The sequence below is a fragment of the Poecilia reticulata genome, chromosome 19 (genome assembly GCF_904066995.2).
Source record: "Poecilia reticulata chromosome 19, P_reticulata-male-v2, whole genome shotgun sequence".
NCBI lineage: Eukaryota > Metazoa > Chordata > Actinopteri > Cyprinodontiformes > Poeciliidae > Poecilia > Poecilia reticulata.
Genome location: NC_088848.1, coordinates 18,542,384 through 18,562,659, shown reverse-complemented (window position 1 = coordinate 18,562,659; position 20,276 = coordinate 18,542,384). Strand labels below are relative to the sequence as shown.

The 20,276-nt window shown below is 39.7% G+C and overlaps 1 protein-coding gene across 2 annotated transcripts in view; it reads left to right on the top strand.

Annotated features, from left to right (window-relative positions):
• Positions 1 to 6,018: 6,018 nt before the first annotated feature.
• dnah9 (dynein, axonemal, heavy chain 9) overlaps positions 6,019 to 20,276 on the top strand; it is a 163,734-nt gene continuing 149,476 nt past the window's right edge. The window contains exons 1-11 of one of the 2 annotated variants that reach the window (XM_008437720.3): positions 6,019 to 6,991; positions 8,305 to 8,501; positions 8,579 to 8,737; positions 9,862 to 9,992; positions 10,078 to 10,289; positions 13,481 to 13,714; positions 13,841 to 14,008; positions 14,426 to 14,542; positions 14,666 to 14,816; positions 15,856 to 15,970; positions 16,137 to 16,205. In XM_008437720.3, the coding sequence (XP_008435942.3) occupies positions 6,560 to 6,991; positions 8,305 to 8,501; positions 8,579 to 8,737; positions 9,862 to 9,992; positions 10,078 to 10,289; positions 13,481 to 13,714; positions 13,841 to 14,008; positions 14,426 to 14,542; positions 14,666 to 14,816; positions 15,856 to 15,970; positions 16,137 to 16,205 (1,985 nt within the window). In that variant the 5' untranslated portion in view covers positions 6,019 to 6,559. Of the gene's footprint in view, positions 6,992 to 8,304; positions 8,502 to 8,578; positions 8,738 to 9,861; positions 9,993 to 10,077; positions 10,290 to 13,480; positions 13,715 to 13,840; positions 14,009 to 14,425; positions 14,543 to 14,665; positions 14,817 to 15,509; positions 15,602 to 15,855; positions 15,971 to 16,136; positions 16,206 to 20,276 lie in introns of those variants that run through there. The other variant, XM_008437725.3, reaches the window with a different exon arrangement.

Genomic DNA, 20,276 nt, shown 5'->3' with positions numbered 1-20,276 from the left:
ATTCTTTGGAAGCAGAGCCCTAAAAGCCATCCTGCGTCTCGGCTCGAATAAACCTGAGACGCGTGCTTACGTCTGCGAGTCGCATGAAGAGGGAAAGCGGATCCAAAAAAGGCCCAGACGTGGTCTTCGGTGTGATTTTTGGTGTTTGACGGCCAGTCAATCAAGCGTCCCGTGATGTCAAATAGACCCCCGGTTGTGAATGCCTTGCCATCACTTCTAAAAGTTTAGCTTGGAACTTCATGGCAATGTGTGCAGCATGAGGTCACCGACGAGGGTTTAGGGGTTTATCTCGCAGACGTGCAAGGAGGTTTTGGAGGGACATGTAGGTACTGAAAGGAGCTGTCGCTGGGTTATGTTGCAGCGCCCTCCTGTGGTAACCTTTAGTGTTAATAATTTCCTACCAGCTACATGTTCATGGAGAACCAAATCTGCGAAGGGTGTATGCTAAACGTTGTCTAAAGTTTAACACGAAAATTGGGTAAAACCTAGATGAGGGTTTTCTGATTGTCCCACTTGATACGTATTATTTTTCCTCAGTTCCCAGGATTTACTGCATTTGTCATAATTATGTTGTGGTTGGAATAATAACACATGGAAAGCAAAGCAGTATTGGATGAGACAGATCAGCAAATGAGACATCTCGTTATCAAAGCAACCGTTGTTGATTGATAGCTTAGAGAAAGCTAATGAATCCAACCCAATCCTTTCCTACATTATGGGAAAGCTTTGTATCATTTTCTTCTCTCTCTTTTTTTAAACTACTAAGTAAAAGAAGCAGCATTAAGTTTTGTATTTTGTTCCCATGTATTGCTTTTGGATATGTTTTTGTTGCTTTGTTGACGAGGTCGTGTGCTGTATGTGTTTATTGGAATATATCCACATCACTCCTGCAAACTGTGCCATAACATTTGGAGTGTGAGAAAAATTCCCCTGGCTTTTAAATATTTATCCTCTCAGCACTTTAAAAAAAAAAAAAAAAACACACAAGAAAACATTTGCATATTTACAATGAAGCTCATTAACAAATGGGCCTAAATAGGCAATGTTTTTTGGATCATTAAACCACTATTTGCTCAAGGGCAACAAGATTCAGACAACTGCATCCAGTAACCACTAATAACTCTGAGGGAACAAAGCTGTTCTTATTACAGTGAATCCTTTGGGTTACGTTGGCGTGGTCCTCTGAAGTAGCTGGGCTGCGGTTATTGATTGTGTGTGTTATCAGTGAGAGCGTTTGAAGCCGGTTTGCTAATCCTGTTCTTTCTGATGCAGTGTTTTCGCCACCCAACTGTTTTTGGCAAGAAGCATCGTTGTTGTCTGGGGTTCGAACTTCATTACCAGGATGAAAAATTAATTACACGGCCAGAAAAAGGGTTAGGGTTTGTTTTTCTAACATTGGTTTTGCAAGGGTTTACTTTTTAAAGGGGGGCACTGTTATGTAAAATTGACTTTTTTGAGCTTTACGCCATGTTTTAATGTTAGTCCCAGATCAAAAACATACCTGGAGTTTTGCTTTGATTCTTTCATGCATGTTTGAGAAACCATTGAATCTCCCGTGGCAACCATTCTGGGGTGCCTAAACACTTGCTCATCCAAAGCAGCATCCATTTGCCCAAAACTCCCCCTTGGAGCTGCAGTCTCCAGCCGAGCTGCCGCCTCACTGAGCACCTCCCCCTGACTCAGCTCCTCCAGACTAGCAGCAGCAATTAGCAAACACCTGGTGGAACTGGGTGTTGACTGAGCTTTTCATACGGACCACTTTTCAGTCCAACACTCCTTTAAAAGACTGTTATAAACAGCGTAATTGAGTTGCATTGTTGTGACATGCTGAAGACAGAGTGTCGGAAAGAGCAGGAGCTTCTTAAGGAGACAGAGCCCAAGTTCAGGGTTTGGAGTTGTAGTCATATTTCTTTTATGGTGTGTTGGACATAACATATTTATAACAACTAAAGTTAACATAGTTACTTAATTGTGGGAAATACATAATACCGCACCTTTAGAGTCTTTGTTTCTGCTATTCCTTATTGAATTGTTTGTTAATTCTGATTATTCAATATCATCCATTCCAGGTTCAATAGAATTTGTTTTGGGACAATTTCAAAAAATTTTAGAACTTTAATTTCAACTTTAACACACTTTTCAAATGGTAAAAAAAAAACTTACATAAAGTCTGTAGCACTAACTAGTCAAAGAAGACGTACAACACACTCTGACCCCAGACATGACATTTCCCGACTCTGCTTCTTGGATGTTTCTGCTTCCTCTGACTACATTTTTTATATTATTCACCAAGATAAACAAAAAGAAAAAAAAAGTTCCTGTCTCTTCGCAGTAACGGTCCCCATGGTTCAGTCTGAATGATGTTACCAGTGCCCCTTAAGTCCATTCCTCAGAGATACACCATCAAAATGTACATCAAACTGACCTTCTCTGTTTGTTTTTAACCACATAAGGAAGATCTACATTAAAGGAAACCAAAAACACTCCCACCACTGGTTTAAATTCACCAGCTGCTTCATGTGTCCGTTTTGGACTATCAACACGCGGCTTTACATGTTGACTATCAAGATTTTTCCTGAGAATTTAACAGAAAAAAAAAGAAAAAAGGGAAAAGTCAAACAAGGTTTCTTCACCAGGTGTATCTGGAGTCAGAAGCAGACATCTTGGACGCAGATCAAGAACAAGTCGCTCAGAGAGTTATGCTGGAATGTCTGCAGAGTCCAGCGCTGTTGATGTTGTATGAATAAGCTGACATGCGTGGCGGTACACAGTTTTCTGCATGTTTTCTCTTCTAATACTTGATCACATTCCAGACAGTGAGCTCAGTCTGGTTTTACTTTGGAGGAATGAGGACGGTTCAGTGGGAAGATTAGAATGAATACCAAAGCTGTTATTTCTCCTGATTTTTATCCAACCGCCTTCTTTTTTTTTTTTTTTTTTTCTTGTACCAATGCTGATGCGTATCTGAAAGCAATAAGGCGACCAGAAAACTGTGTTGGTTGATGAAATAAGTAAATAGTAATCTTTTTTTATAATGTCCTAGTTGAATAACTGCAATGAAATTAAGCTAACACAATACAATAACTTTTATTTAGTCTAGATTTACTCTTGGAACATTTAAGACAATTTATTGAAGTATGATTTATTTAGGAATCATTCTTCAACTTCAACTCGTGTTTATTGAAGAAATCCCTGAACATCCTTTGAATTTAGATTAAATTTAAGTTTAAATAAGATTAAAGGAATTTAATCTGAATTCCTTTGAATTTAGATTAAACTTAAAATTATGAATAAATTCAGAATTTAGATAATTATCAATAATCAATGTATAAATAAAATGATGTTACCAAATATACTGAGCATTGTGATGTAGGTGCATCCTCAGTTCAAACCGCTTAATGGAATTATGTTTGGACATTTGCTGACCTCTTCTGGTGAATATGGGAACTGCTGGCTCACTAAACGAGCGGACGGTTTGTAGAGAACTCCAGTAGCTAATGAGGGTTTTACAATAAAAGACACCAGAGAACGTTAACAACTTCAATTTTATAGAAAGAGGAGGATATATATTTTTATTTCAGCCAAAAACTTTATTTTATGACATTACTGAGGTGTGAATGAGATTTAGGAGTAAAAAAGAAGTGAGATGTGGTGAGTCATCATGACTGTGTAAAATTTATACAGATAATCCACGTCACACTTTCCTTTTAAGAGCATAATGTAAAGGCATTTTTAAATAGATCCAGTCCACTATGTACCCATGAAATATCAGTATGTGGCAAAAAAAAACAACAACAATTATATATATATATATATATATATATATATATATATATATATATATATCCATCCATTTTCTTACACCCTTGTCCCCTGGTGGGGTCAGGAGGGTTGCTGGTGCCCATCTCCAGCCAACGTTTCGGGCGAGGTACACCCTGGACAGGTCGCCAGTCTGTCGCAGGGCAACACAGAGACACACAGGACAAACAACCATGCACACACACACTCACACCTAGGGGCAATTTGGAGAGGCCAATTAACCTGACAGTCATGTTTTTGGACTGTGGGAGGAAACCGGAGTACCTGGAGAAAACCCACGCATGCACAGGGAGAACATGCAAACTCCATGCAGAAAGACTGGGGCCGGGAATCGAACCCAGAACCATATATAATGGATAAATCTGTGAAGGCCCCCCTCAACAAATTTGGCGTCAATCAACTGTGCTGTGTTTGTGCTGCTAAAATTTTCCTGCACCGACGTATAAGAGACATTTAACACTAATTTTGTTTGCTTTGGGTAATGTGGAGGGGCCAGTTGAACTTTTGACCTGTTAAACTTTCATTTTTGCGTTTGACACCAAACTTCACTCGGGTCTCCAACCAACTTCGACTACACCTTTGTTATTAATCAACAAGATGTCACTTTGATCCCCAACATCAAACTGCGTTTGAACAACATCGTCTGAGTTCGTCACTCTAATTGTCTGAGTTGAGCTAAAGATTGTGACTAAGCAAACATTACTGGTTTATGTATTCCTGTGTCCAGCCACCCAGCTGGAAGCAGCTCCGTCATATCAGCGACCAGACAAACTCTTTTGATTCTGAAATGGAAAGTCTGGCTGCGATGGTTCTTTTCGCCCTGTCATCTTAATCTTCAAAGATATTCCGAGAAACCAAACCTCCTCAGTAGTTGCTGCCGGACATTCTGAACGACCTCCACTTACACACACGCACGCGCACACAGGGACACACACACACACATCCTTCTTGGCGGTGCCCCTCTATCATTTGGATCTCCATGAGACAAAAGGGAACAAAGCCAGTTGCTTGATGCCATTTTTGCTGATAATCCTACCCAATCTAGCGACAGAATACTAAACAGAGAACAAACTCCCTTTTTTTGTTAGTTTTGTTTGGTGCCACAAATTGAAATCAAACAGCTGCGTAATGTTTCAGTGCTCAGTGTTTGTGGTTCGATCCTCACTCGCAGAAGAAAAGGACCACACAGACCGAGCGCTCCCAGGACTCACAAGATTTCTCTTTAACTTTATATTTCAGCTTCTTGTCAAAAGCTGAGTTTGCTTTGTTGTTGCCTAACAATGTTTTATAATTCAATCTAAGCCTTGAAGTTCTCCGTCTCTGTTTCATCTCGAACCGTCTGGTGTTGAACGAGACAGCTGAATGTTCCGTGAAGAACAGAGCGGTGTCGCCATCTAGTGGACAACACGTAGAGACCTATAAATAATCTCAGAAAACATTTTTTGTCTTGCACCATTTTTCAATGACAGACAATGTATGTGTAGAATACTTATAGATAGTAAATCAATACATTGGTTCAAAACAAATAATGTTTATTTATAGAAAACTCTCAAAGGTCAGAGTGTTATAGATTCAAAGAATAATTGCAAAAGCTTTAATTTATGCCATTATGGCTGCTGCTTTTAAAAGGAAGCAGATTTAAAAATCTCTCCTTGTTCCTTTTTTTATTTTTACAAAACAAAAAAACCCTCCAAAACATTTCCAATTCAGATGCTAATATGTGCTGGATGTGATTCTACTACAAAATGTTGCTTATTAAACATCTCCAGAGAGTATGCAGACTTTATCCCTAATGGAAATATCTGTAATCTATAAAGGAACAAAAAAAAAAAAAAAAACATAATTTACCCATCAGAGCCCAACGTATTTGCCTCCAGTATCCTTAAAAGTATGCAGTGACTTATTATTTTCTTATTTTGTGGTCTCACAACCTCAAAAGTAAGTACTCAGGTAAGTGTGTTCTGCCTGTTTCCTGTCTACTAATCAAAAAAGTCATGGTCTGTTTTAGTGGTTAACAAAAACCAATTAAGTAAAACAAATAAAACCAATGAGAACAATTAGTTTTTATTTCTTCTTATTGTCTTATTTGCACATCCATATTTTGTGCACTATTAAGTTTTAGTTAAAGTATATGAAGTCACTAGAACGTTTATAAAACGGCAACATAAAAATAAACCTGCTCAACCTTCTTGAAGCAGAATGAAAATGGTTGAACGTCAATCCTGACATGTTTCTCAACTTTCAAGAAATTTCCTGTAATACATGAAATCGCATGTATTGCAATGGCCTAGCCAAAGCCCAGACACGAATTCAATTGACAATGTGTGGCGAGACTTAAACAAGAAGAAATGTCAAAGACGTCTGTAGATATGCTAAACTGGTAGGAACACTAAAGATTATTCTGAAACATTTGTATTCATCTCGAAACATTTCGGGATACTGTGAGGTAGTTTTTAATTGTTCTTACTGTATGTGAAACATGAGGGGCTTAAACTTCTCCTCACTTCTCACAGTACCCCTGTGTTTACATAAAGACCCTTTATCACCTGAAGTGTTCTTCTTCAGAGGGCCACACTGTGATTGCAACTTTCCGTCTCACTCCCAACAAAGGCCTGACAGAGAACAATAGCTGTCATTCAGGATTCCTGTCAGCAGGACGGGTGTCCTTGTCCCGGGGTCAGGTCTGGGGTCAGAAGTGTCCCCTAAGCAACGGCCAGATTAATGCAAACACATCGTTGCCATGGTGGCAGAGAAACAAATCAGTTCAAAACACTCGCCGGGGCCCACCCCGGGGAACAGCAGAGGGAAACCCGCCGACATGGAGGAGTCACCCGCCGCCGAGGACAAAAGACTGGATTTCATAGCCGACTGCGTGCTGAGAACTCTCAAAGTGAGGCCGGACAGATGGGAAAAATGCGCGTCCGACGAGGACAGCAGGCAGGTGCTGCAGGACTTCCTGGACATGGCGGAGCAGAGGTCTCTGATGGTGTCCGTGAGCGCAGCCGGACTGCTGGAGCCCGCAACCTCGTTCGCCGGCAGTCGTAAAAACAAGGCAGTGTACTTTATGAAAACAGACAAAGCCGCGCTGAGTCCAGAGTCCATCAAAGACAGATTGGTCTACGGAGACCTGTCTTCCGCTCCACTGGACCAGTTTTCTGCTCTAGTTGGGGAGGTAAGTGAGCAGCAGAGCAGAATGTAGTAATGATTACATGAGGCTCAGGATAAGCAGATGGATTTCTGCTCATCCACTTTGAAGCTGGATCTCTGATTACGAAGGCGTGCCATTACACAGATAGATGATTCTCAGGTATATTTACTCAAGATTTATCAGCTTTACACCAAGGCAATTAGAAAGCAGGGGGATTTGTTTCACTTAAAGTAGAGGCACATTATTAGACTGCTCTGGAAAAGCAGGAACTTCTGAATGTAAAGTACTTAAAAGTGTTGAAAAATGCAAAGAAAGTTGAATTCTGTATGCGGCACATCATCAGACCTTATTATTGAGAGAGCAGAGAGAGTGCATTCCAATGGGGTTCATCAGTCACACTGAAAATAACAACCTTTAAGCAGGTTTAACACTAAATGTTGTGTTTTCTGACAGCATTGAACAGAAAATTGTTGTATTTAACAATACGAAGGGTTTGAAAACATCCGTCTGCGTGTCATTAATCTATGTATCACGCTTCACTTAAGTCAGCAAGTCAAATTACTGAAATAAATGAACTTTTTGATAATGTTCAGGTTTTTTGAGATGCACCAGTATGTAAGTTTGTTCGCTGGATTACTGTTCTTATAAGCCTTTTTCAGAATGGCCTAGTCAAAGTCATGAGTTTTACTGTACAGTTAAAGTTGCCTTTATTTCAAAATGTTTAAGCTCTTCACTGCTAATTGGTTGGATGGTCATAATTAAAGAGGCGGTAGTATGTATCTTCCAGTCATTTCATAATACAATCAAGTAAATATTTTGCCTCCAGTTATGAAAATGCTGAATTTCTAAAATATTCTCTTGATAAATAAGGTTTTTTAAGTCATTTGAAAGTCAAATGTTAAATTTTAAATGACTTAAAACACATTTGACTGTAATTTGAAATTTAAAATTACGCCTCGGTCCCTTTAAGAAGCTCCTGCTCTTTCTGAGACTCCGCCTTCAGAAAGTCATCACAACAATGCTTCTTATTACGCTGGTGTGAGGAGCATCGGACTGATTAGTAGTTCAGAGCTTTATGAAAATTTATATTTTTGCAAACAGACTGGTTGCCATGGGAGATTAAAGGATTTCTCAAACATGCGGGAACGAATAAAAGTAACACTCCATGTATGTTTTTGATGAGGGAATAACATTATTACATGACAAAAAGTTTAAAAAAAAAGGTCTCGCCCTGTTTGATGCCTTTTTTACATGAACTTACTGCTATCAGTACTTGTGATGGCTTCGTAAAATCAATCTCTTACCCTCTAAGACTTCTTTTCCCTACACCTGTGTAGGTTGTAGCTCCACTGCTCTCCAACAGGAAGAACCACATTAAATGGCCCCACGTTGTGTCTCAGGACATTGAGCACCACGTCCACTCTCTCAAAACCTGCGTGCTGGTCTTGTCAGGCCAAGTCCAAGGCAAGACCCTGCTTCCTCTCCCAGCGGGCTTTGAGAAAGTGGAACAAGTTGCCCTGGAGACAGACCAAAGGTAAGAAGGGAGCGCCGACTCTCAGCATCATACCAAGCCGTCATTCGTCCTTCATGTTTGCCTGTGTTGCACGTTAGCGGGGCGACGGCAGACAGGAGCATCATCCACTCTTTGGAGTCCGCGGTGATCGAGTGGAGCCATCAGATCGGCACTGTCCTCAAGAAAGACTCCTGCGAGGCCGTGCTGGGAGGAAAGCATCCTACGCCCCACGCCGAGCTGCTCTTCTGGAACAACAGGTCAGCACCTCTATGCTTTACAGAGTAGCCACCGGCTGCTTTTTGGTAAGCACTGCTGTTGGCTGTTGTAGCCCGTCCCCACAAGATCGATGCAGATTTATTTCGTCAGCTTTTCCTGTTGCTGCTGAATTATCAGGTTTCAGAACATCTGTGCAGTGGAGTGAAAAATGGAAATTTTTGGCCCAGTGCTCCGTTCGTTTCTCCTATTGTAGGAAATCTGCTTTCCTAGCAGAATTACTGCTAAATTACAGCAAACTGCACCTCAGGTATTAGATCTTGCAGCAGTGAACTGCAGCTAATTATTGCATGACTGGATGAGAAACCTGGTAATAAAAAAAGGACATTCCAGCAGATATACAGCAGTTAGACGTTCCATCTGCTTTCTGACGGATCACAAAGAGAACTTAGTTTTGTTCTGATGCTACAAAGGATTCGTTTGACTGTCATTCGAAAATTAATCTATCAGTTCATCAACGTCCCCTTTGAAAGACAGAGATAGAATCATGTTGCCATGGTGTTTTTTGCTTGATTTCTCCATTACAGCAGGCTAAGCAAACTGGAGGTTCATGTTAATCATGACAAAAAATATTCCATATGCATCAGGGCTTGGCAAAAATACAAAACATGTTACAACAACAAACTTTATTTGTATCAGCAACAAGGCATTTCAAAGTGCTTTACATCATCATAACACAAGAATACAGTCATAGAAGTCAACAACTGAAACCTTTCGACAAGTGCCACTTAATTTTTCTGAAAAGCAACTCTAAACAGGTGTGTTTTTAGTCTAGATTTAAAGGGACTCAGTGTTTCAGCTGTTCTGCAGTTTTCTGGAAGTTTCCTCCTGATGTGTGATGCATGGAAGCTGAATGCTTTACGACATTTGGGATCGTAGGTGATGGATGTAAAGAAGTAGTTTGTTCTTTTAGTCGTTGCCTGTCGAACTTTAACTAAAGAAAATATGAGAACACGACTTTCAAAGTAAGTGATTGTCCTAAAATTCATAGTACTTTAGGGGGAACCCGGCAGAAACTCTCAGTAATGGACTTCCAGTGTGATTCTGGGTATTTGTGAAGATTTGACTGAAATATTTTGGGATTTTTTTCCTTTTCTCCCCCTGTAAGATATGCAGATTTGGAGTACATCCACTCTCAGCTGAACTCCTGCAAAGTGAAAAAGATGGAGGCATTGATGGAGGCTGTGGAGAGCAGCTATTATCCTGCTTTTGTTAACATGAAGCGAGACGTCTTTGCAGGTGAAATCGTTGCTTCGTTTATGCCGAGAAGTTTATTTATTTTTTTACAAGCAAAAAGTAAAACGAACGGATTATCATTTGGCAGCTCTGGAGGAAGCCCAGGACATTTGCATCTACCTGACGCCCCTGCAGCGTCTGTTTGAGGAAGTGGAAAACATGAAATTCCCTGATGTCAAAGGTCAAATTAAAGCTCTTATGCACACGGTGTGCTTGGTGTGGGCCTACTCCAGACACTACAACACACCAGGACGCCTCATCGTCCTGCTGCAGGAGACCTGTAACCTCCTCATACAGCAGGTTGGCTCAGATTCTCTCATTATTCATTTGATTTTTATTGTTTTTTACAACACAGGATTCTGGGCAAAGTTGAGTAATATCTTTCTAGGGAATTTTGTTTTTGCTTTTTCTTCATTGTGAAATCTCCCACTGGAGAGGAGGTGCATTCTAAAGTTTTTGTTGATTTGTTGTGGCACTTTTTTTTGGGAGGGGGTTTAAAATTTCTCCCCAAATAATAACAGCTTCAGAAATCCTCTCAGAGGAAGGTCCTGTCAGTCACCAGGGCAAGATGGGGGGATAAAAAAAGCTCAGCAGGCCCAGGGCAGAACTGAGCTGCAGGTTGATTTATCTCCTGTGGAAAATAAGCACAGCGAACACAGAGGTTTGAGTTTAGAAAACAGCCGGTGTTCTGATGTGTTAAAAAATAAAAAAAAACTCCCTGTTTATTGTGTCAGTTTGGAATATTTGCATTATTCATCAGGGAGGCTATGTTTACCCCATGAGCAGAATATAAAGCGAACTGATAAATGCATTACATCTAAGTTTTGACATGGAGCTCTACTCAACAACACAGCCTTATGATCGCAATAATACAAAATTTAAAAAATGATGAAAAGTAACAAATCAACCGGCGAGAGACTTATGCAGTGCCAGTCTCTTGCAAAATGCCAGGCAAAATTATTCACACACTTGGAAATTTTCCTCATGTTCTAAACTTAAAGCCCAAAGTGTTTTAGTGGGATTTTATCCAGAAAAACAGAAATTGTGCAGAGATCCTCAACTTAGGTGGGATAAACCCATCCACAGGACAACTGTTAGCCGTGTAGTCCACAAACTTGGCCTTTGGGGGAATCTTGTTTTAAGTTCGGCTGAGGCAAATCTATGGCCAACGGCAAACATTATGGAAAATAAGGTCAGATGAGACCAAATTTTGAGTTTTTGCTTGACAGTTTTCATCTGTTGGTTTATTTTTCTGTCAGGAGTGCCTACAAATTATTCATGGAAAACTCACCTATTCATGAATTTTTTGCATCAATTTTATTTCAAATATATATTTATATGTTTTTAAAATGCAGCTTGGGGAGTTTTTGTGCAATGCTACTTGATAATACTCTACTGGCTGGAGTTTGAAAAGCAGCCAATCAAGGAGTGCCATTTATTTTCTTAGGCAGTGATTGGCTGCAGCAAAGAGGAGCGATAAGGAAGACTGTGGATGTTAGGCTTTAGTTGTAAGACAATTTCCACTGTTTATGCATATCAAGGTATATTTGATATTTGAACTATTAAAAATGTAGTTATAAGCATCTGAATGCTTACAGAGATAAAACAAAATGTTTAATATCCAAGTGTAGACTTATATTAGTAAAGACCTGGGAAAAGTTTAGACTTGAGTTTACTGTAAAATGAACATTAGGTATCATTTTACTATGATTATTACTCAATACTTCTGACTGTAAGACTTTCAGTCAGAAGTCTTACAGTCTTCTGACTCTAAGAATAAAATACACCCAATAAAACACACTGAACTGTGCTACTGAACAGGAAGGAAATATGTGAAAATGTGCAAAGGCTTTCGCAAACCAGCACATTTGTTTTTTGTCAAAGTTTTATCAGTTGTGGCATGGCTGCAGGAAACTCGGGGCGGGAAGTAAAAAAACCAAACACTTTTCCTGCTTTCTTTGCAGAAAACCCTGCAGTTAGATGTGAGCATTTCATCTTAGATGTGTAATCCTTTTTAACTGATAGAGCAGACGGTTTCCACAGTCTGCCATGAGACTGTACGGCTCAAACAGCTGAAGATTTGTTTCAACCCTCTTCTCTCCAAATGCCAAAGTCACCCGGAGTTTGTCGTCGCAGGAGGTTCTGAGCTCAGTCTCAGTGCTGACAGAGTATCTACATGAAGAAGCATTACGGTTGCTTCTTCATGTAAACTCATCTACACTCACCGATTGGGTCAACGATTTGAACGCTGCCAGATTGCGCTTAATCTTAGGCAGTCCTCTCGGAAAATGTGGTTTTATTTCTAAATCTAAAAAAAAACATTATGAAACCTCCGTGATTGTAGATGTCGAGCCTTATGTTGTTTGACGATCAGTAATGTGCACAAACATTTTGGGTGGCAGGTGTTTAAGCGGGGGGGAAAAAAAAGAGCACCTTGTGTGGCACATGGAGCCACCGGCTGCCTTAGGTGTTTGAGATTATTTCACAGTCACAGCTAAAACATCATGTGTGTATACATAGTTCACATCGAACTACGTTGTGGTCCAGGATGTTATAGTCATCTTGGACCATAACAGTAATTCAGTTGTTCAGTTAATTCAGTAATTCAGTTAAGAGAGCACTTAAAACTAGAACATTTCTGAAGAAATGTAAATGGGGCCTGCCAAAGTGTGGAACCCAGCGTTCTGATGCTAAAAACGAGCTAAAGTAAGGTAGAAAGTACTCAATAGCACGTGGAGAGTCACAAGCATGTTGAGTAACATGAACCTACTCCATTAAGTATGTTAAAATTAGTAATTTTATAAGGTAAAATTAACCAAAATGTTAATGTTAGCCTAAAAGCAACCACTGACATGTGGGGTATCACTAGCATGTTGTCTTACATTGACTTCCTCCATTCAGTGTGTTAAACATGGCTGATAAATGAAATAATAGCTAAAGAGCTTATTTTAGAGAAAAGACTAATGCTAGACTGCTAGTGAGAGTCAGTGCACTGTTAATGTTTGTGCTAATATTAATGCACTGCCTTCTGATTGTTACTTGATTATGACATTATGGCACATTCTGTTGTAAAATGTGAGGAAATTACAATGGACCACCTACAGGGGGAGCATAGATGCAAACGTAAGCTCTTTCAGGGACAATGGCTTTTGAAGAAACTCACATCTGATAAAAATAGCAGGTAGAGTTTCCATCAACCATGAAGAATGAGGGGGATAAAAACTTTAATCTGGTAATGACAATAATCACAATCTAACCGTGATTGGTGTCACGGTGTAGAACAGAAGTGTCCAACTTTTTACAGGACACTTTAGGATCAGGAATGTCCTCAAAAGGCCGATTGTGGCAATTGAAATTTGAAAGAACATCAGTATCAGCGAGTAGACATAATCACACCACTTCAGCCCATCCAGCTGTTACTACAGCAAATGTACTGTGGATCGCAAGCCTAACAAAGCCAAGCTAACATGTTATTGATCTCCAACAATCAGGCCAGGGTGTATCTAGTTCCAGAGGAGGTTCTGACAGGAGAACCCGCCGAGAGTCTTGTGAGGGTCCAGTCGAGCCTGGAGGTCCTGCGGCTCTTCAAGAGCACCTATGAGGACCACAGGGCCAACCTGAGGAAGTACCAGAAGAATGGGATCATAGTTAGGCCTTGGGATTTTTCCCCAATGCTGGTTTTCTCAAGGTTGGATCAGTTTATCAGCACACTGGAAAATATAAAGGTAAACATGGGAGGGCTTTCAAAAATGAAAAAGCAGCAAAACCTTTGTTTCTGGAACTTATTTGACAAATGACATCCTGATGTTGCGTTTGCTTGTGACGTGCTTCCCTGTGTTGTTTCATCACAGGACGTCCTGTCAACGTATTTGGACCTGATGAAGCTTGAGAAACTAGAGATTGGAGGCGTCCGAGGAAGAGCTCTTAGCCTTCAGATCCAGTTGCTCTATCAAGAGTTCCTGGACTCCTACAGGGTCTTCACAGAAAAGCCGTATGACTGCTTGGACACCACCAACACGGTATGTATCACAGCTGTGGATAGTGGTGCTCTTTCGATGAGGGTCGTGTATCCGTAGCAACTCTATGGTCAACTTATTTATTTGAGAACAGCGAGGCTTCTCCAGAATAACCTACCGCCACAGCTGCCTGGTCACTCGGCTTTTTGCAGAACAAGTCGTGTTCCTGCCAAACCCCATGCCCTCCACCCCCCCACCCCCAACCCCCTCTATTTTAAATGCCAAGTAAGTTGCAGATTTTCCTCTCCTCACATCGGGACAAGGCAATTTATTTTGCTTGTAAGGAGCAGTCAGTCTTAGCCGAATAACTTTGGGAGTCGGTGAGATGTAAAAAGCAATATGCTATGCTGGCTTTGGGTTACATCGGCCCCGCGGTGTGATGCTGTGGCCACCGTTCCCGCTGAGCAGTTTGCCTTGCAGGAATTCGAAGGAGATGTGAGGGACTTTAAGCTGAAGGTGGATGACACAGATCGCCGCCTAGGGGCAATCTTCTGTCAGGCTTTTGATGACGCCTCAGGACTGGAGCACACCTTTAAGGTCTGGTAGCACAATCTCAATTCTGTACGTGAACAAATCCGTGGGCACATGACTGTGTAAAGATTTCAATCTCTCTCTCTCTCTTTTTTTCTTTTTCTTTTTTAATTTCTCTGACGTTTTCAGGTCCTGGAAATGTTTGGCGGCCTGACAGAGCGTCCGCTGATCGCCATCGATGTCGTGGGAAAATATCCCCTCCTTTTGTCCCTGTTTGACAAAGAGCTAGACTCCTGTAAACAGCTTTACAACAAACAGATGAAAGCCATAAAGGAGCTGGGTGAGATTCAAAGCGATATCTGTAATAACATTAGATCTTTACCTCAGTTTATGAGATGAGGCTTAGGAAAAGACTCAAAGCCTTACTTTATGCTTCGGAGCAATTTGTGTGTTTTGGTGAGCTGGTTTTTAATGTTTGAATAGGAAGGGTGTCTTTGATGCAACTTCCTTACAAGCCTCCGTCAGAAAGAAAGGGGGAAAAAAAGCTGAATAATAGTTAAGGAAATCATTTTGTGCTCAGTGAACAGTGAGGTCCACTGGAACGCTTCAAGGACACCCTGAAATTTGTGAAACTTTGAATAGCCTTGATATTAAAACTTATTAATTTAGAAGAACACAATCACTGGAAACTTGCTGACTTCACAAGTCCTGAACGCAGCACACCCCCGTTGTCAAAGCGCATTTCGAAGCCTCACTCGTATCACGCTATGTGACTGGACTGCATGACTGCGTGGAAATTATTCTCATTCGCCATGTTCAGGTTGTTCTGCTTCCTTCTCCAAAAGAACAGTTATGCCCTCTAAAGAGGAAAACGGCGCCTCTCGTAATCTGACGAAGAAAGTTTAGTCAGACAGGTGCTGCGAAAGGGAAGTTGGACTGTAAAAAAAACTTGACAAAAATTAAAATTTTGACACAGATCTCTTCATCTGGAGTTTTGGTTGCTTTTACATGGAAGATTTTCTGCCACCGTTAGACATCACAGAACCTGACAGGGACCCTTTTCCTTGGACCAGTGGGCAAAATCTGCAGAGAAGAGTGGACCAGAATCAGCAATGATGGAAAAATGTATTGCCAATTATTTCAAATATTTTTTTCTGCCTTAGGTGTTAGAACCAATAATCAGATTTAGGGTTACCAATAAAATCTGTCTAGAACTTATTTAACATACTTACACTGACACCTCAGAAGGATATAACAGCTTAGTAAGAACATTAAACAACATTTTGAAGACCAGGACATTTTTAGCTAATATTTATTAGCTACATATTGCATGAAAACTCCATGTCTGTGTAATTCTGTGCAATGTTTGTCCTCCTCAGGCTCAGCACCAACAAATAAGAACATGCCAGAGGTATCTGGAGGGTTGAGATGGGCTCATGAGCTGCAGCAGCGCATCCGGGTCCCCTTCTCCAAACTGAGGCACTTCTTCCCCTCGTGAGCTGCTCCTCAACATAGATGAATAAAACAACAACAACAACAAAAATCAAACTTGATGTTTTCCCTCTTTTCTGAGGGTCTCAGAATGAAGTCACCACTTTTAAAAGCCTCTTAAAAAGGGCTGTAATAAATCCTCATGAACTTTATTGTAAACTTTCATCAGGTGCTTGGAGTCTGCGGAAGGAGCCAGGGTTATCCAGAATTATGAGGAGATGACGCAACTGCTGGACAGGTGTGTGTGTGTGTGTGTGCGTGTGTGTGGGGGCATTATCTCATCTTACAGTGTGTGTCATCATATATGTGTCACTGAATAAAACAACAGGACAGAGAGGGTGAGCAGGAAGACTTCGCTTTACTTGCACTGTAAGTTAACAGCAGGAAAAAAAAAGAAGCTTTAAACAGGAAGCGCGTTTGTTAAATAATAACCGTTAATGACATTTTTCTTTCCCCCCCATGATGCTGTTTTTTGTTTTTTTTTGTAAAGTGAGCATTTGTAATTTTGTTAGTTTACTGCCTAGCATTCATGAAGCGGTCTCTTGTGGATCAGCGTGTCGGCATGCAGTTCTGGCCGTGATTTATGTTCTCATTACTTCGGTGCTGCTCTGCAGATCATTCCGCAGGACTCCCATAATCCCATATGCACTGTCGCTGCTCGCTGATGCCAAGTGAGCAATGGACTCATACAACACATACACACACAAACACGCACACAAAAATAAACCTTCTTGTGGTCAATGAAAAAAAAGAAAGTGTTCATTTAGTATGACATGTTTTGTGTTAATAAACATCCGAGGGAATATTTCAACACATTCTATGAATATATTTAGCCTTTCTGTTTCTTTTTTTGCTGCTTTTGCCGGGTTAATTAAATATCATATTAGAATCAAAACTAATTTAACGTTAGCCGCGGCACGGAATGGTTTCTTTATCTTTCGCATTTCCAAACAGGCGCAGGGTGAAGCCCAATGTTCTGTTTTTGCTCTCCGAACTGATAAAAATCACCCAGAAGTGTCTTATTGGCAGCCATGATAAGAGATTAAAAACAATTTAAAAGTTGAGCGAGCCTTTATGTTTTTCTTCATAAGCTCCCTGACTGGAATATTCCTTGTGGAAACACTTTTTTGATGCATCTTTTTTCGTACAAGGAGTTTTTTTTTTTTTACGTTCTTTGCTATGAAGTTGCAGTTCAGCTCGAAGTTATTCATACTCCTATTAGATTTAGGTTTTAAAGCAATCGTTTATTTTGGTTTTTTGACTAGAAGTAGTATTAACGTTTTGGAATCCGACAGAGAATCTGTGAAGAAAGTCAGAAATCGATTTGACCGTCCAATCATGGAATTGCAACTCGTAATCAAAAATAAATCCTTGGAACAGCAGCTGAAACGTGCAAAAAACCAGTCAGCAACTGTAAGGATTTGACTGCTGTGTGTTTTCGGGAACCATTTGGAAATGTTTAGATGTTAGCGTAAATGACACACTTTCTGTCGGGTGGTATTTTCTGAGAGATTCACGTCTCGTTTCCTGTCAGACACAAACTTTTTGGATGACTGAATATAAGTTTGACAGAGGTTTTAATTTCCAATAATAACAGATTATCTACCAGAAATGGAAAATTGAAAGCATAACAGCTGCTGGGAGGAAGGACCTGCCCTAATTTAATTTTGAATAATAGTTTTTTTTTTAATGTTCATAAAACTGTATTTAAACTTTTAATAAAACTTAGCGCTGTTTAAAAGCTCTTCACTAATGACGTTCAGTAGTAGTGATGATGATGATGATGATGATGATGATGGTGATGGCCCGCTGTCCTCCACGTTTCAGACGTGTGTTTCTGCTCCAGGACAGCAGAATGAAACGACTGCATTACCTCCTCAGCATCATGCCATCAGTTCCTGCAGAAGCCTGTTATTCACCCATTCGTTTAAATTAGCCGTGTGCCAACAGAGACCAGTGTTTTAAACCGTCTCTCCTTGTGGATGCAGATGAATTCATGCAGAGCGGTACCTGTCAGTAAGGCCAAAATGAACCCACACATATTGTAGCTGTAAATGAGGTCTGATTACCGTAACTGGAACATCTGTTTTTTCCGTATAGAGCTCGGTATTGTGGCAGTACAGATCAACATACACTTCAGAGGAACAGAGAAGTTTCTTCTCCCATTGGCTGCAAGAGCAAAATCAAATCATCCAGTCCTGGTTTGGGGCTTCTTGCTCCTTGTTCTTGATGCATATTCTGAGTAGGACTTTTTTTTTTTGTCGTTTGAAGCGTCTGTGCTGCAGCTGCAGAGACTTATGAATGAATTCTGCACTTGATTTCTTGTCAAGTCGGACATATTCTGGCTAGAAAGTACTTTGTTCTTGTTCTTACTAGAGTAGAGAGCAAGTCTTTATGTTCTTGGAGAGAAGGTATTGACCTCAATTCAGTCTTTTTTTTGTACTATTATTAGTGTTTATTGTAAATTTATTCAGGTTTGCTCAGGGCTGAAACGATTAATGGTGATGAATCTATTATTAAAATAGTCGTCAGTCATTTAGTAATTGATTAATCGGTAACTGGTCACCTCAAAAATTGAGTTTGTTGAGAGAACAACATATTCAGAGCAGCAATTAAGTCAAAAATAAACATACATTTCTCATTTAAGATACAAACACGTTTGTCTGTAAGCATATTTTACCCTAAACTCCTCAAGCGGTCTAGTCCAGGGGTGGGCAATCCTGGTCCTCGAGGGCCAGTGTCCTGCAACTCTTAGATGTCTCCCTGGTCCAACACACCTGGATCCAGTAGCTGAATCACCTCCTCAGTGCAGTCATTTTTAAAAAAATGGTCAGTTCATGTTTTTTCTTCATTGTTTTCTTAAATTATTCACGTATAAAGTATATGTCATCACTAATGTACAATTTATTCCCAATTTGTTGCAGGAACAGAAGACACAATCTTTTGACACTGTACTTCTTTTCCTTTAATTTCTTACTAAACATCCCATATTATATTTTGAGTTTTTACCAACATTAGGGAAACATTTTTTTCTCTTCAGCATCTACATTCTAAACCACCTGGATTTGTCAGCTTGTTTAGGTTTTTATTTAAAAAAAGAACGATTATTCCTTAAAGCCAATAGTCCTTAGAACCATTTGGTTCTTAAATTTAGGCTTTAGCCCAAAAGGCTATTCGTAGATAACTAACTATTAGCAGCTTCCCTGTGCAACCAAAAATGGACTGTATTTTAATGCTTAATCTAAAAGTAAATTATGAATACAGATTTGATAACAGAAAGCTGAATTCATACTCAACTTTTTGCTTGTAACATTTTAAGGCAATCTGCCCATCCTCAGTTTACCAAAATATATCTTTTTGTTTGTTTTTTTTACAAAAATGCACAAATGTGTGCGCTTATAGTCCTGGATTAAAAAGGCAGATCTGCTTCAAAAATTGCTAAGCATTTTTCATTGATAACAGAGTTTACCCACATTTATCTGGATGCTTTTATATTCATATACATTTGTTTAATTCACAGATTGTGCAGAAAAAATACGTTCTGCCAAAAGAACAGGTCAGGAACGATACAGAGAATTGAAAGGGAACGTAATTGATATTACGTTTCAGTTAAAATCACTAAACTGCATTTGTCATTAAAAATAAAAACCTTTTGTTTTGGTCTTGTGTTCTAATAGACGCTTCATATATATGTAGTTTATTGAACAAATACCATAGTGCGCTCTGACCCAAACAACGATGCTGTACCACAATACTAAAAATCAAACTTTTTTTAAGTTTCATTTATGACGTGGAAATTACCCAGATGAAACCAGGGAACTGTATTTCATCTCTGATATGACCTTAAATTATGAATATTCCTATAGGTGTAAGATGTTTTCAAAACTAATTGACAAAAAATAAATAAATAAATAAATAGTGCAACTAGGGGACGCACCGATCCACTTTCTTCACTACCGAAGCCGATATCTGAGGTTTAGTACGGATGTTGTGTATGTTTTTCCTTTAACACACAGGCATAAAGGTACTGAATTATTCATCTATTTGATCTCTGCACCAGTGCAGAGATATCATAAAGCATAAATACACCAATAGCTTCACAAGTTTGTTCAAACATGTGAAAACAACACAACTTTAAATTTGTTCAGTTAGTGCAAAAAGAAGTAGAGCAACAAATGTAAAAAAAAAAAAAATAATAATAATAAAGAAACGGAACCAGATAAAAAGAATAGGTTCACTACTCTGCTCAAAACTGCGATTTTAAAGAAAATCCAAAGAGTTTTTAGCTAAACTTAAAATTTTGGGGGAG